The sequence below is a fragment of the Cyanistes caeruleus genome, chromosome 1 (assembly GCF_971803275.1).
Source record: "Cyanistes caeruleus chromosome 1, bCyaCae1.hap1.1, whole genome shotgun sequence".
In the NCBI taxonomy this organism is placed as follows: domain Eukaryota; kingdom Metazoa; phylum Chordata; class Aves; order Passeriformes; family Paridae; genus Cyanistes; species Cyanistes caeruleus.
The window spans coordinates 1,688,150-1,704,742 of record NC_141701.1 but is presented as its reverse complement, the minus strand read 5'-3'; the positions used below and the strand labels follow the sequence as shown (position 1 = coordinate 1,704,742).

Below are 16,593 nucleotides of genomic sequence, written 5' to 3'. Positions count from 1 at the left end.
GGAGTAAAATGGGAAAAATTTGGGGTAAAAATGGGGGAATATTGGGAAAATTGAAGGAAAAATGGGGAGATTTCAAGGAAATTTTGGGAAAAATTTGGAATGAAAAGGAAATTTCTGGGATTTGGGGTAAAAATGGGGAGATTTGGAGGAAATTTGGAGGGAAAAGGGAAAAATCTGGGAGAAATTTGGGGATTTTGAGGAGTAAAATGGGAAAATTTGGGGGGGAAATGGGGAAATGGAAGGAAAATTTTGGGGATTTGGAGGGAATTTGGGGTAAAAATGGGGAAATTTGGGTGGAAAAGGGAAAAATCTGGGAGAAATTTGGGAATTTGAGGAGTAAAATGGGAAAATTTGGGGGGGAAACAGGGGAAATGGAAGGAAAATTTTGGGGATTTGGAGGGAATTTGGGGTAAAAATGGGGAGATTTGGAGAAAATTTCTGGGATTTGGGAGGAAATTTGGGAAAAATCTGGGAGGAAATTTGGGGAAATGGGGAATTTGAGGAGTAAAATGGGAAAATTTGGGGGAGAAAATGGGGAAATGGAAGGAAAATTTTGGGGATTTCAAGGAAATTTGGGGTAAAAATGGGGAGATTTGGAGGGAATTCGGGGGGAAAATTGGGAATTAAAGGGGATTTCTGGGATTTGGGGTAAAAATGGGGAAATTTGGAGGGAATTTGGGGGGAAAAGGGAAAAATGTGGGAGGAAATTGGGAATTTGAGGAGTAAAATGGGAAAATTTGGGGGGAAAATGGGGAAATGGTTGGAAAATTTTGGGGGTTTGGAGGGGATTTGGGGGAAAAATGGGGAGATTTGGAGGAAACTTTTGAGATTTGGAGGAAATTTAGGGGGAAAAGGGAAAAATCTGGGAGAAATTTGGGAATTTGAGGAGTAAAATGGGAAAATTTGGGGGGAAAATGGGGAAATGGAAGGAAAATTTTGGGGATTTGGAGGGGATTTGGGGTAAAAATGGGGAGATTTGGAACAAATTTGGGGGAAAAGGGAAAAATCTGGGAGAAATTTGGGGATTTTGAGGCATAAAATGGGAAAAATTTGGGGTAAAAATGGGGAAATGGTTGGAAAATTTTGGGGATTTTGAGGGAATTTGGGGGAAAATTGGGAATGAAAGGGGATTTCTGGGATTTGGGGTAAAAATGGGGAAATTTGGAGGAAACTTTTGGGATTTGGAGGAAATTTGGGGGGAAAAGGGAAAAATCTGGGAGAAATATGGGAAATTGAGGAGTAAAATGGGAAAAATTTGGGGTAAAAATGGGGAAATGGAAGGAAAATTTGGGGGATTTGGAGGGGATTTGGGGTAAAAATGGGGAGATTTGGAGGGAATTTCTGGGATTTGGGAGGAAATTTGGGAAAAATCTGGGAGGAAATTTGGGGAAATGGGGAAATTGAGGAGTAAAATGGGAAAATTTGGGGGGAAAATGGGGAAATGGAAGGAAAATTTTGGGGATTTGGAGGGAATTTGGGGTAAAAATGGGGAAATTTGGGGGTAAAAATGGGAATGAAAGGGGATTTCTGGGATTTGGGGTAAAAATGGGGAGATTTGGAACAAATTTGGGGGAAAAGGGAAAAATCTGGGAGAAATTTGGGGAATTTGAGGAGTAAAATGGGAAAATTTGGGGGGGAATTTTAGGAAAATTTTGGGGATTTGAAGGGAATTTGGGGTAAAAATGGGGAAATTTGGAGGGAAAAGGGAAAAATCTGGGAGAAATTTGGGGATTTTGAGGAGTAAAATGGGAAAAATTTGGGGTAAAAATGGGGGAATTTTGGGAAAATTGAAGGAAAATGGGGGATTTCAAGGAAATTTTGGGAAAAATTTGGAATGAAAAGGAAATTTCTGGGATTTGGGGTAAAAATGGGGAGATTTGGAGGAAATTTGGAGGGAAAAGGGAAAAATCTGGGAGAAATTTGGGGATTTTGAGGAGTAAAATGGGAAAATTTGGGGGGAAAATGGAAGGAAAATTTTGGGGATTTGGAGGGAATTTGGGGGGAAAAATGGGAGTGGATTGGAGGGAAATGGAGGATTTGGGGTAAAATGGGAATAATTTGGGAAAAACCAAGGAATTCTGGAAGGATTTGGGGGAAAAACGTAAAATTTTAAGAAAATTTGGGCAAAAATTTTGGGAATTCGAGGAATAAATGGGAAAAATCAGGGAATTCTGGGAAAATGTGAGGAAAAATGAGGGAATTTGGGGAAAATTCACAAAAAATTTTGTGTTTTGCTTAGGGAAAAATGAGGAATTTTGGGTTTCGGCCGCGTACCACGCCGGGCTGGCGCCCCGGGAACGGCGGAAAATCCAACGGGATTTCATGGAAAACAGGATCCGGGTGCTTTGTGCCACCATTTCCTTCGGGATGGGGTTGGATAAATCCGATATCCGGGGAATTGTTCATTACAACATTCCCGGGAATCTGGAGAGCTACGTGCAGGAAATCGGGAGAGCCGGAAGGGACGGAAAACCCGCCTGGTGCCACCTGTTCCTGGAGCCAGAGGTGGGAATTCTGGGGAAAAATGGGGAATTCTGGGGGGAAATGGGGAATTCTGGGAGAAAATGGGGGATTCTGGGAGGAAATGGGGAAAAAATTGGGGAATTCTGGGAAAAAATGGGGGATTCTGGGAGGAAATGGGGAAAAAATTGGGGAATTCTGGGAAAAAATGGGGGATTCTGGGAGAAAATTGAGGAATTCTGGGAAAAAATGAGGGAAAAAAATGGGGAATTCTGGGAAAAAATGGGGGAATCTGGGAGAAAATGGGGAATTCTGGGAAAAAATGGGGAATTTTGGGGGAAAATGAGGGAAAAATTGAAGAATTCTGGGAAAAAATGGGGGATTCTGGGGGGAAATGGGGGATTCTGGGGGGAAAAATTGAGGAAAAAATTGGGGAATTCTGGGAAAAAATGGGAAAAAATGGGGAAATTTGGGGGAGAAAATTGGGGTATTCTGGGGGAAAATGGGGGATTCTGGGGCAAATGGGGAATTCTGGGAGAAAATGGGGAATTCTGGGGGAAAATGAGGAATAAATTGGGGAATTCTGGGAAAAAATGGGGGATTCTGGGGGAAAATGGAAAATTCTGGGAAAAAATGGGGGATTCTGGGAAAAAATGAGGAAAAAATTGGGGAATTCTGGGAAAAAATGGGGGATTCTGGGAAAAAATGGGGAATTCTGGGGGAAAATGAGGAAAAAATTGGGGAATTCTGGGATAAAATGAGGAAATTCGGGGGGAGTGGAGGATTGTGGGAAAAAATGGGGGATTGTGGGAGAAAATTGGGGAATTCTGGGGGAAAATGGGGAATTTTTGGGGAAAATGGGGAATTCTGGGGGAAATTTGGGGGAAAATTGGGGAATTTTTGGTGAAATTGGGGAAAATTGGGGAATTTTTTTGGATATTATTTTAGGTAAAAATTGGGGAATTCTGGGAAAATTTAAGGAATAAATTTGGGAATATTGGGGGAAATTTTGGGGAAAATTTGAGAATTTTTGGGGAAATTATTTGGAGTAAAATTTGGGGAATTCTGGGAAAATTTGAGGAAAAAATAGGGAAATTTTGGGGAGAAAATTGGGGAATTCTGGGAAAAAATGGGGAATTCTGGGAGAAAACTGGGGAATTCTGGGGGGGAAATGGGGAATTCTGGGAAAAATTGAGGAAAAAATTGGGGAATTCTGGGAAAATTTGAGGAAAAAATAGGGAAATTTGGGGGAGAAAATTGGGGTAAAATGGGGGATTCTGGGGCAAATGGGGAATTCTGGGAGAAAATGGGGAATTCTGGGGGAAAATGAGGAAAAAATTGGGGAATTCTGGGAAGAAATGGGGGATTCTGGGGGAAAATGGGAAATTCTGGGAGAAAATGAGGAAAAAATTGGGGGATTCTGGGAGAAAATTGGGAATTCTGGGGGGAAATGGGGGATTCTGGGAGAAAATGAGGACAAAATTGGGGAATTCTGGGAAAAAATGGGGGATTCTGGGAGAAAATTGAGGAATTCTGGGGGAAAATGAGGAAAAAATTGGGGAATTCTGGGAAAAAATGGGGGATTCTGGGGGAAAATGGAAAATTCTGGGGGAAAATGGGGAATTCTGGGAGAAAATGAGGAAAAAATTGGGGAATTCTGGGAAAAATTGAGGAAAAAATAGGGAAATTTGGGGAAGAAAATTGGGGAATTCTGGGGGAAAATGGGGAATTCTGGGAAAAATGGGGAATTCTGGGGAAAAATGAGGAAAAAATTGGGGAATTCTGGGAAAAAATGGGAAATTCTGGGAAAAAACAGGGGATTCTGGGAAAAAATGAGGAAAAAATTGGGGAATTCTGGGAAAAAATGAGGAAAAAGTAGGGAAATTTGGGGGAGAAACTTGGGGAATTCTGGGGGAAAATGGGGGATTCTGGGGAAAATGGGGAATTCTGGGAGAAAATGGGGAATTCTGGGAAAATTTGAGGAAAAAATGGGGAATTCTGGGGAAAAAAATTGAGGAATTCTGGGAAAATTTTGAGGGCAAAAATGGGGAATTCTGGGAAAAAATGGGGAAAAAATTGGGGAATTTTGGGGAAAAAATTGAGGAATTCTGGGAAAATTTTGGGGAAAAAAATTGAGGCATTCTGGGAAAAATTTGAGGGAAAAAATGGGGAATTCTGGGAAAAATTTGAGGAAAAAATTAGGGAATTTTGGGGAAAAAATTGAGGAATTCTGGGAAAAATTTGAGGAAAAAATGGGGAATTCTGGGAAAAATTTGAGGGAAAAAAATGGGGAATTTTGGGAAAAAAAATTGAGGAATTCTGGGAAAAATTTTGAGGGAAAAAATGGGGAATTTTGGGGAAAAAATTGAGGAATTTTGGGAAAAATTTTGAGGGAAAAAATGGGGAATTCTGGGAAAAAATGGGGAAAAAATTGAGGAATTCTGGGAAAAATTTTGAGGAATTCTGGGAAGAATTTGAGGAAAAAATCGGGGAATTTTGGGAAAAAATTGAGGAATTCTGGGAAAAATTTGAGGGAAAAAATGGGGAATTCTGGGAAAATTTGGGGGTTCTAGGAAACATCTGGGGGAAAAAATTGGGGAATAAAAACTTGGGAAAAACGAGGGGATTTCAAGGAAATTCGGGGAGAATCTGGTAGAAAAAAATGAGGAATTCAGGAAAAAAAATTGGAAAATTCTGGGAAAAATCAGGTTTTGGGGAGAATTTGGAGGGATTTGGTCTAAATTTATGGAGAAATTCCTAAAATGTTGGTTTTTTTTCATTAATTTCCTTTTTTTTTTCCTCCCCCAGGGTCAGGATCTTCTGGAATTACGCCGTCACATCCATGAGAATTCCGTGGATTTTTTGACTGTCAAGATTTTGATCCAAAGGGTTTTTGCTCCTTGTAAATGCCTGGAAATCCATGGAAAAAACCAGGAAAATTCCAAGGTTTGAATCCAATTAAACACAACCAAAAAAAAAAAAATAAATTGGGAATTTTAAACCAAGAAAATGTTGAAATTTTGAAGATTTTTTTATTTTTTTCCCACAGGAAATCTCAGAATTCCCAAAAAATTCCCGGATCTGCCGCGGTCACGAGCGCTCCATCCCCATCCAGGAATTGGTGGAAACCTTGGATCTTCGAGAAGAGGGTGAAAAATTAAGAATCAACCCCTAAAATTCCACTCCCAGATCCCCAAAATCCAATTTTTTCCAATTTTTTTCCTGCCTGCCTCCCAAATTTCCTTCAAATTCCTCAATTTTCTGCAATTCCTTCCCAGATTTTTCCCCAAGTTTCCCAAAATTCCCCAATTTTTTTCTTAAATTTTCAGGGAATTTCCCAAATATTCAAAATTTTCTTGAGATTTTCCAATTTCTTCCCCAATTTCCACAAATTTTTCCAATTTTATTCCTCAAAATCCCCCAGATTTCCTTTCAATCTCCTCATTTTTCCCAGTTTTTCCCAGAATTCCTCAATTTTTGCCCCAAACTTTCCCAAAATTCCCCAATTTTTCCCAGAATTCCTCAATTTTTATCCCAAATTCTCCCAGAATTCCCCATTTTTTCCCCAAATCCCTTCATTTTTTTTCCTATTTTTCCACATTTTTTCCCAATTTTTCCCCAAATCTCAAAAATTCCACCCAAATCTCCCCAATTTTTCCCAATTTTCCCAAATCCTCTCCCCAAATCTCCCATTTTTCCCCAAATTTCCCCAATTTTTTCCAAATTTTCCCCAATTTTCCCAAATTCTCTTCTCTAATCCCCCAAATTTTCCCAATTTTTCCCCAATTTTCCCAATTTTTCCCAAATTCTCTCCCTAAATCCCCCAATTTTTCCCAAATTTTCCCAAATTCCCTCAAATATCCCAATTTTTCCCAAATTTCCCCAAAATCTCCCCATTTTCCCCCCAATTTTTCCAAATTCTTTTGCCAAATTACCCAATTTTTCCAGAATTCCCCATTTTCCCTCCATTTTTTTCCCAATTTTCCCCAATTTTCCCCCAAATCTCCCCAAATCCCCCAAATTTTTCCCAATTCCTCCCCAATTTTCCCCAATTTTTCTGAAATTCTCTCCTAAAATCCTCAATTTTTCCCAATTTCTCCCCAATTTTCCCCAATTTTCCCAATTTCTCTCCCAAATCCCCAATTTTTCCCCAATTCTCCCCAATTTTTCCAAATTTTCCCAATTTTTCCCAATTTTTCCCAAGTTCTCTCCCCAAATCCCCCAATTTTCTCAAATTCTCTCCTAAAATCCTCAATTTTTCCCAATTTCTCCCCAATTTTCCCCAATTTTTTCCCAAATCCCTTCATTTTTTTCCAATTTTTCCCCATTTTTTCCAGTTTTTCCCCAATTTTCCCCCAAATTTTCCCAAATTCTCCTAAAATCCCCAATTTTCCCCAATTTCTCCCCAATTTTCCCAAATTCTCTCCTAAAATCCTCAATTTTTCCCATTTTTTACCAATTTTCCCAATTTTTACCAATTTTTCCCCAAATCCCTTCATTTTTTTCCAATTTTTCCTCATTTTTTCCAGTTTTTTCCCAATTTTCCCCAATTTTTCCCAATTTTCCCCCAAATCCCCCAAATTTTTCCCAATTTCTCCCCAGTTTCTCCCCAAATTTTCCCCAATTCTCTCCTAAAATCCCCAATTTTTCCCATTTTTTACCAATTTTCCCAATTTTTACCAATTTTTCCCCAAATCCCTTCATTTTTTTCCAATTTTTCCTCTTTTTTTCCAGTTTTTTCCCAATTTTTCCTATTTTTCCCCAATTTTCCCCAATTTTTCCCAATTTTTCCCAATTTTTCCTGAGTTCTCTCCCCAAATCCCCCAATTTTCCCCAATTTCTCCCAATTTTTCCCCAATTTTCCCAAATTTTTCCCCAATTCTCTCCCCAAATCCCCCAAATTTTCCCAATTTCTCCCCAATTTTCCCCAATTTTTCCCAAATTCTCCTAAAATCCCCAATTTTTCCCAATTTTCCCCCAATCTCCCCAAATTTCCCCAATTTTTTCCCAAATCCCTTCATTTTTTCCAATTTTTCCCCATTTTTTCCAGTTTTTTCCCAATTTTTCCTATTTTTCCCAATTTCTCCCAAATTTTCCCAAATTCTCTCCCCAAATCCCCCAAACTTTTCCCAATTTTTCCCCAATTTTCCCCAATTCTCTCCCCAAAATCCCCAAATTTTTCCCAATTTTCCCCCAAATCTCCCAATTTTTCCCAATTTTTCCCAATTTCCCCAATTTTTTCCCTATTTTCCCCAATTTTCCCAAATTCTCCTAAAATCCCCAATTTTCCCAATTTTTCCCAATTTTCCCCCAAATTTTCCCAAATTTCCCCAATTTTTTCCCAAATCCCTTCATTTTTTTCCAATTTTTCCTCATTTTTTCCAGTTTTTTCCCAATTTTTCCCAAATTTTCCCAATTTCTCTCCCAAAAATCCCCCAATTTTTCCCAATTTTTCCCCAAATCTCCCCAAATCCCCCAAATTTTTCCCAATTTCTCCCCAATTTCTCCCCAATTTTCCCAAATTCTCCTAAAATCCCCAATTTTTCCCAATTTTCCCCCAAATCTCCCCAAATTTCCCCAATTTTTTCCCAAATCCCTTCATTTTTTCCAATTTTTCCTCATTTTTTCCAGTTTTTTCCCAATTTCCCCCCAAATTTTCCCAAATTCTCTCCTCTAATCCCCCAAATTCTCCAATTTTTCCCAATTTTTCCCCAATTTCTCCCCAAATTTCCCCCGAATCTCCCCAAATTCCCCAATTTTTCCCAATTTCTCCCCAATTTTCCCCAATTTTTCTCAAGTTCTCTCCTAAAATCCCCAGTTTTTCCCCAATTTTCCCCAATTCTCTCCCCAAAATCCCCAAATTTTTCCCAATTTTCCCCCAAATCTCCCAATTTTTCCCAATTTTTCCCAATTTCCCCAATTTTTACCAATTTTTCCCCAATTTTCCCAAATTCTCTCCTAAAATCCCCAATTTTTCCCAATTTTTCCCAATTTTTCCCAATTTCTCCCCAATTTTCCCCAATTTTTTCCCAAATCCCTTCATTTTTTCCAATTTTTCCCCATTTTTTCCAGTTTTTTCCCAATTTTTCCAATTTTTCCCAATTTCTCCCCAATTTTTCCCAAATTCTCTCCCCAAATCTCCCCATTTTTCCCTATTTTCCCCCCATTTTCCCAAATTTTCCCCCAAATCTCCCCAAATTCTCCAATTTTCCCCAATTTTTCCCAAATTTTCTCCCCAAATCCCCCAAATTTTTCCCAATTTTTCCCCATTTTCCCCAAATTTCCCCAATTTCTCTCCCCAAATCCCCGAATTTTTCCCAATTTCTCCCCATTTTCCCCCAAATTTCCCCCAAATCTCCCCAATTTTCCCCAATTTTTTCCCAAATCCCTTCATTTTTTTCCTATTTTCCATCATTTTTTCCAGTTTTTTCCCAAATTTTCCCAATATTTCCCAATTTTCCCAAATTCTCTCCCCAAATCCCCCAATTTTTCCCAATTTTTCCCAATTTTCCTCTAAATCTCCCAATTTTTCCCAAATTTTCCCAATTTTTCCCCAATTTTCCCCAATTTTTTCCAAATTTTCCCAAATTTTCTCCTAAAATCCCCAATTTTTCCCCAATTTTCCCCAATTTTTCCCAAATTCTCTCCCCAAATCCCCCAATTTTTCCCAATTTCTCCCCAATTTTTCCCAAATTTTCTGAAATTCTCTCCTAAAATCCCCAATTTTTCCCAAATTCTCCCCAATTTTCCCCAATTTTTCCCAAATTCTCTCTTAAAATCCTCAATTTTCCCCAATTTTCCCCCAATTTTCCCCAAATTTTCCCAATTTCTCTCCCAAATCCCCAATTTTTCCCCAATTCTCCCCAATTTTTCCAAATTTTCCCAATTTTTCCCAATTTTTCCCAAGTTCTCTCCCCAAATCCCCCAATTTTCTCAAATTCTCTCCTAAAATCCTCAATTTTTCCCAATTTCTCCCCAATTTTCTCCAATTTTCCCCAATTTTTTCCCAAATCCCTTCATTTTTTTCCAATTTTTCCCCATTTTTTCCAGTATTTTTCCAATTTTTCCCCAAATTTTCCCAAATTCTCTCCTAAAATCCCCAATTTTTCCCCAATTTCTCCCCAATTTTTCCCAATTTTCCCCCAAGTCCCCCAAATTTTTCCCAATTTCTCCCCAATTTTCCCCAATTTTCCCCAATTCTCTCCCCAAAATCCCCCAATTTTTCCCAATTTTCCCCCAAAATCTCCCCAAATTTCCCCAATTTTTTCCCAAATCCCTTCATTTTTTTCCAATTTTTCCTCTTTTTTTCCAGTTTTTTCCCAATTTTTCCCAATTCTCTCCCCAAATCCCCCAATTTTTCCCAATTTTTCCCCAAATCCCCCAATTTTTCCCAAATTTTCCCAATTTTTCTCCAATTTCTCCCAATTTTCCCCAATTTTTCCCAAATTCTCTCCTAAAATCTCCCAATTTTCCCCAATTTCTCTCCCCAAATCCCCCAATTTTTTCCCATTTTTCCCCATTTTTCCCCATTTTCCCCCATTTTTCCCCATTTTTCCCCATTTTCCCGATTTTTCCCCATTTTTCCCCATTTTTCCCCATTTTCCCCCGGAATTCCCGCTTTTCCCGCAGCGATCCAGACCCTCCTGTGCCTCCTGGAGCTGCATCCCGAGAAATTCCTGGAGCTTTTCCCCCCGCTCCGTTCCCGCTGCCGGATCCGCATCCCCGGCAATTCCGCGGCAGCGCTGCGCGAAGCCGCGCGGGGGTGAGGATTCCCGGAATTCCCAAAATTCCTGGAATTCCCAGAATTCCCAGAATTCCCAAAATTCCCAGAATTCCCAGAATTCCCGGGGGGTTTGGGGGCGGGAAACGGGGAAAAATCGGGGGATTCTGGGAAAAATTGGGAATTCTGGGAAAAAATTGGGAATTCTGGGGAAAAATCGGGGAATTCTGGGAAAAATCGGGGGATTCTGGGAAAAATTGGGGGAAAATCCGGTGGGAATTGGGAGGAATTTGGGGAATTCTGGGGAAAATTGGGAATTCTGGGAAAAAATTGGGGAATTCTGGGAAAAATTTGGGGAATTCTGGGAAAAATTGGGGAATTCTGGGGAAAAATCTGGGGAATTCTGGGAAAAATTTGGGGAATTCTGGGAAAAATCGGGGGATTCTGGGACAATTTGGGGGAAAATCCGGCGGGAATTGGGGGAAAATTGGGGAATTCTGGGGAAAATTGGGGAATTCTGGGGAAAATTGGGGAATTCTGGGAAAAAATTGGGGAATTTTGGGAAAATTTGGGGGAAAATCCGGCGGGAATTGGGGGAAATTTGGGGAATTCTGGGGAAAATTGGGGAATTCTGGGGAAATTTGGGGAATTCTGGGAAAAATTTGGGGAATTCTGGGAAAAATTGGGGAATTCTGGGGAAAAATTGGGAATTCTGGGGAAAATTGGGGAATTCTGGGAAAAAATTGGGGAATTTTGGGAAAAAATTGGGGAATTCTGGGAAAAAATTGGGGAATTCTGGGAAAAATTTGGGGAATTCTGGGGAAAAATTGGGAATTCTGGGAAAATTTGGGGAATTCTGGGGAAAATTTGGGGAATTCTGGGGAATTCTGGGGAAAAATTGGGGAATTCTGGGAAAAATTGGGGAATTCTGGGAAAAAATTGGGGAATTCTGAGGAAAATTGGGGAATTCTGGAAAAAATTTGGGGAATTCTGGGAAAAATCGGGGGATTCTGGGAAAATTTGGGGGAAAATCCGGCGGGAATTGGGGGAAATTTGGGGAATTCTGGGGAAAATTGGGGAATTCTGGGGAAATTTGGGGAATTCTGGGAAAAATTTGGGGAATTCTGGGAAAAATTGGGGAATTCTGGGGAAAAATTGGGAATTCTGGGAAAAATTTGGGAATTCTGGGGAAAATTGGGGAATTCTGGGAAATTTTTATAGTGAAAATTGGGGAATTTGGGGTTAAAATTGGGGAATTCTGGGAAATTTGGGTCAAAATTGGGGAATTCTGGGGAAAATTGGAGTAAAAATTGGGGAATTCTGGGAAATTTTTATGGGGAAAATTGGGGAATTCTGGGGAAAATTGGGAATTCTGGGGAAAAATTGGGGATTCTGGGGAAAATTGGGGAATTCTGAGGAAAATTGGGGAATTCTGGGGAAAAATTGGGGAATTCTGGGGAAAAATTGGGGAATTCTGGGAAAAATTTGGGGAATTCTGGGAAAAATTGGGGAATTCTGGGAAATTTTTATAGTGAAAATTGGGGAATTTGGGGTAAAAATTGGGGAATTCTGAGGAAAATTGGGGAATTCTGGGGAAAAATTGGGGAATTCTGGGGAAAAATTGGGGAATTCTGGGAAAAATTTGGGGAATTCTGGGAAATTTGGGTCAAAATTGGGGAATTCTGGGGAAAATTGGGGAATTCTGGGGAAAAATTGGGAATTCTGGGAAAAAGTTGGGGAATTCTGGGAAAAATTGGGGAATTCTGGGAAAAATTGGGGAATTCTGGGAAAAATTGGGGAATTCTGGGAAAATTTGGGGGAAAATCCGGCGGGAATTGGGGGAAATTTGGGGAATTCTGGGAAAAATTGGGGAATTCTGGGGAAAAATCTGGGGAATTCTGGGAAAAATTTGGGGAATTCTGGGAAAAATTTGGGGAATTCTGGGAAAAACTGGGGAATTCTGGGAAATTTTTATTGTGAAAATTGAGGAATTCTGGGAAAAATTGGGAAAACTTGAGGAATTTGGGGTAAAAATTGGGAAAATTTGGGGGAAAATTTTATGGTGAAAATTGAGGGATTCTGGGAAATTTGGGTCAAAATTGGGGAATTTTGAGGAAAATTGGTGTAAAAATGGGGGAATTTGGGGTAAAAATTGGGGAATTTGGGAAAATTTGGGGTAAAAATTGAGGAATTCTGAGAAAATTTGAGGAAAAACAGGAATTTTGGGAAAATTATGAGAAAAAAAGAGGAAATTCAGAGAAAATTTGGGAAAACTTGAGGAATTTGGGGGAAAATTTGGGAATTCTGGGAAATTTGGGTCAAAATTGGGGAATTCTGGGGAAAATTGGAGTAAAAATTGGGGAATTTGGGGTTAAAATTGGGGAATTTGGGAAAATTTGGGGGAAAATTGGGGAATTCTGGAAAAATTGGGGAATTCTGGAAAAATTTTATGGTGAAAATTGGGGAATTCTGGGGAATTTGGGTCAAAATTGGGGAATTTTGAGGAAAATTGGTGTAAAAATTGGGGAATTTGGGGTAAAAATTGAGGAATTTGGGAAAATTTGGGGTAAAAATTGGGGAATTCAGGGAAATTTAGGGAAAATTGGGGAATTCTGGGAAAACTTGGAGTAAAAATTGAGGAATTTTGTGTAAAAATTGGGGAATTTGGGAAAATTCAGGATCAAAATTGAGAAATTTTTGGGAATTCCAGGAGAATTTGGGGAATAAAATGAGGAATTCTGGGAGAATTTGGGGTTAAAATTGGGGAATTCTGGGGAAAATTGGAGTAAAAATTGGGGAGTTTGGGGTTAAAATTGGGGAATTTGGGAAAATTCAGGATCAAAATTGAGGAATTTTTTGGGAATTTTGGGGAAAATTGGGGAATTCTGGGAAAAGTTGATGTGAAAAATGGGGAATTCTGGGAAAATTTGGGGTTAAAATTGGGGAATTTTGGGGAAATTGGGGAATTCTGGGAATAATTGGGGAAAAACAGGAATTTTGGGAAAATTTTATGATGAAAATTGAGGAATTCTGGGAAAAATTGGGGAATTCTGGGAGGATTTGGAGTAAAAATTGAGGAATTCTGGGAAAATTTGAGGAATTCTGGGAAAATTTTATGGTGAAAATCGGGGGATTCTGGGAAAATTTGGGGGAAAATCCGGCGGGAATTGGGGGAAATGGGGAAATTTGGGGAATTCTGGGAAAATTGGGGAATTCTGGGAAATTTTTATGGTGAAAATTGAGGAATTCTGGGAAAATTTGGGGGAAAATTGGGGAATTTTGAGGAAAATTGGTGTAAAAATGGGGGAATTTGGGAAAAAACCTGAGGAATTTTGGGAAAATTATGAGAAAAAAAGAGGAAATTCAGAGAAAATTTGGGAAAATTTGAGGAATTTGGGGTAAAAATTTGGGAATTCTGGGAGGATTTGGGTCAAAATTGGGGAATTCTGGGGAAAACTGGAGTAAAAATTGGGGAGTTTGGGGTAAAAATTGGGGAATTTGGGAAAATTCAGGATCAAAATTCAGAAATTTTTGGGAATTCCAGGAGAATTTGGGGTAAAAAATGAGGAATTCTGGGAGAATTTGGGGTTAAAATTGGGGAATTCTGAGAAAATTTGGAAAAACTTGAGGAATTTGGGGTAAAAATTGAGAAATTCTGCGAAAATTTGGGTCAAAATCTGGAAATTCTGGAAGAATTTGGAGTAAAAATGGGGAATTTGGGGTAAAAATCGAGGAATTCTGGGAAAAATTTGGGAATTCCAGAAGAATTTGGGGTAAAAATTGGGGAATTCTGGGGAAAATTGGAGTAAAAATTGGGGAATAGGGGAAAATCTGGGGGGAAATTGAGGAATTCTGGGAAATTTGGGTCAAAATTGGGGAATTTTGATGAAAATTGGTGTAAAAATTGGGGAATTTGGGGTAAAAATTGGGGAATTCTGAGAAAATTTGGAAAAACTTGAGGAATTTGGGGTAAAAATTGAGGAATTTGGGGTAAAAATTTTGGAATTCTGGGAGAATTTGGGGTTAAAAATGAGGAATTTGGGGAAAATTGAAGAATTCTGGGGAAATTGGGGTAAAAAATGAGGAATTCTGGGAAAAATGAGGAATTCTGGGGAAATTGGGGGGGAAAATTGGGGAATTCTGGGAAAATTTGGGGTAAAAATTGGGGAATTCTGGGAAAATTTGGGAATTCTGGGAAAATTTGGGCTTAAAATTGGGGAATTCTGGGAAAAATTGGGGAAAATTTGGAGGATTTGGAGAAAAAAATGGGAAATTCACGGGGAAAATTGGGAATTGTGGAAAACTGGGGAATTCTGAAAGATTTGGGGAGAAAAGAAATGGGAATTTTGGAAAACTTGGGGTAGAAATTGTGGGAAAAATCGGGGAATTGGGGAGAAATTTGGGGAAAAATGGGAAAATCCTGGAGGTTTTGATGGAATTTTGGGATTTTCCCCATCCAGGTGCCCCCCCTTGGGATTTCTCCTGGCTCAGGATCCCTCTGGAAGTTTGGGAATTTCGGGATTCCTGGAATTTGACGCCGTGGCCCTGAGCGATTCCATGGGCTGGGAATTCCGGAGGCTCCGCCAGAGCCTCAGGAGGATCCCCTGGGAATCCCGGAAAGGTGAGGCCGGGAATTGCGGGAATTCTGAGGGGAAAATCTGGGAATTCTGAGGGGAAAATCTGGGAATTCTGAGGGGAAAATCTGGGAATTCTGTGGGGAAAATCTGGGAATTCTGGGGGGAAAATCTGGGAATTCTGTGGGGAAAATTGTGGGAATTCTGTGGGGAAAATCTGGGAATTCTGAGGGGAAAATCTGGGAACTCTGAGGGGAAAATCTGGGAATTCTGGGGGGAAAATCTGGGAATTCTGTGGGGAATATCTGGGAATTCTGGGGGAAAATTCTGGGAATTTTGTGGGGAAAATTCCAGAATTCTGTGGGGAAAATTCCAGAATTCTGTGGGGAAAATTCCAGAATTCTGTGGGGAAAAAATGGGAATTCTGGGGGGAAAATTCCAGAATTCTGTGGGGAAAAAATGGGAATTCTGGGGGGAGAAAAAAATGGGAATTCTGGGAAAAAAAATGGGAATTCTGGGGGGAAAATTCCAGAATTCTGTGGGGAAAATTTGCAGGAATTCTGTGGGGAAAATTCTGGGAATTCTGTGGGGAAAAAGTTCTGGGAATTCTGTGGGAAAATTTGCGGGAATTCTGTGGGGAAAATTCCAGGAATTCTGTGGGAAAATTCCAGAATTCTGTGGGGAAAATCTGGGAATTCTGGGGGGAAAATCTGGGAATTCTGTGGGGAAAATTCCAGAATTCTGAGGGGAAAATTCCAGAATTCTGGGGGGAAAATTCCAGAATTCTGTGGGGAAAATTCCAGGAATTCTGTGGGGAAAATTCTGGGAATTCTGTGGGGAAAATTTCAGGAATTCTGAGGGAAAATCTGTGAATTCTGGGGGGAAAATTCTGGGAATTCTGTGGGGAAAATCTGGGAATTCTGGGGGGAAAATCTGGGAATTCTGGGGGGAAAATTTCAGAATTCTGGGGAGAAAATTCTGGGAATTCTGTGGGAAAAGTTCCAGGAATTCTGTGGGGAAAATTCTGGGAATTCTGTGGGAAAATTCTGGGAATTCTGGGGTAAAAAAATCTGGGAATTCTGTGGGGAAAATCTGGGAATTCTGTGGGGAAAATTCTGGGAAACCAATGGGAAAAATTCCAGAATTCTGTGGGAAAATTCTGGGAATTCTGGGGGGAAAATCTGGGAATTCTGGGGGGAAAATTCCAGAATTCTGTGGGAAAATCTGGGAATTCTGAGGGGAAAATTCTGGGAATTCTGTGGGAAAAATTTGAGGAATTCTGTGGGGAAAATTCTGAGAATTCTGGGGGAAAAATTCCGGGAATTCTGTGGGGAAAATTCCAGAATTCTGTGGGGAAAATTTGGGAATTCTGAGGGGAAAATTCTGGGAAAAAATCTGGGAATTCTGTGGGAAAAGTTCCAGGAATTCTGTGGGGAAAATTCCAGAATTCTGTGGGGAAAATTCTGGGAATTCTGGGGGAAAAATTCCAGAATTCTGTGGGGAAAATTAGCGGGAATTCTGTGGGGAAAATCTGGGAATTCTGTGGGGAAAATTTCAGAATTCTGGGGGGAAAATCTGGGAATTCTGTGGGGAAAAAATGGGAATTCTGGGGGGAGAAAAAAAATGGGAATTCTGGGGAAAAAAATGGGAATTCTGGGAAAAAAAATGGGAATTCTGGGGGGAAAATTCCAGAATTCTGGGGGAAAAATTTGCAGGAATTCTGTGGGGAAAATTTCAGGAATTCTGTGGGGAAAATCTGGGAATTCTGTGGGGAAAATTCCAGAATTCTGGGGGGAAAATCTGGGAATTCTGAGGGGAAAATTCTGGGGAAAATTCTGG

At 39.8% G+C, this 16,593-nt stretch overlaps 1 protein-coding gene across 2 annotated transcripts in view; it reads left to right on the top strand.

Annotated features, from left to right (window-relative positions):
* Positions 1 to 16,593, top strand: part of RECQL4 (RecQ like helicase 4) — a 52,815-nt gene that overhangs the window by 19,800 nt on the left and 16,422 nt on the right. For both annotated transcript variants that reach the window (XM_086876138.1, XM_086876148.1), the window contains exons 16-20: positions 2,240 to 2,505; positions 5,269 to 5,406; positions 5,510 to 5,609; positions 10,090 to 10,222; positions 14,641 to 14,801. In XM_086876138.1, the coding sequence (XP_086732264.1) occupies positions 2,240 to 2,505; positions 5,269 to 5,406; positions 5,510 to 5,609; positions 10,090 to 10,222; positions 14,641 to 14,801 (798 nt within the window). The remainder of the gene's footprint in view (positions 1 to 2,239; positions 2,506 to 5,268; positions 5,407 to 5,509; positions 5,610 to 10,089; positions 10,223 to 14,640; positions 14,802 to 16,593) is intronic.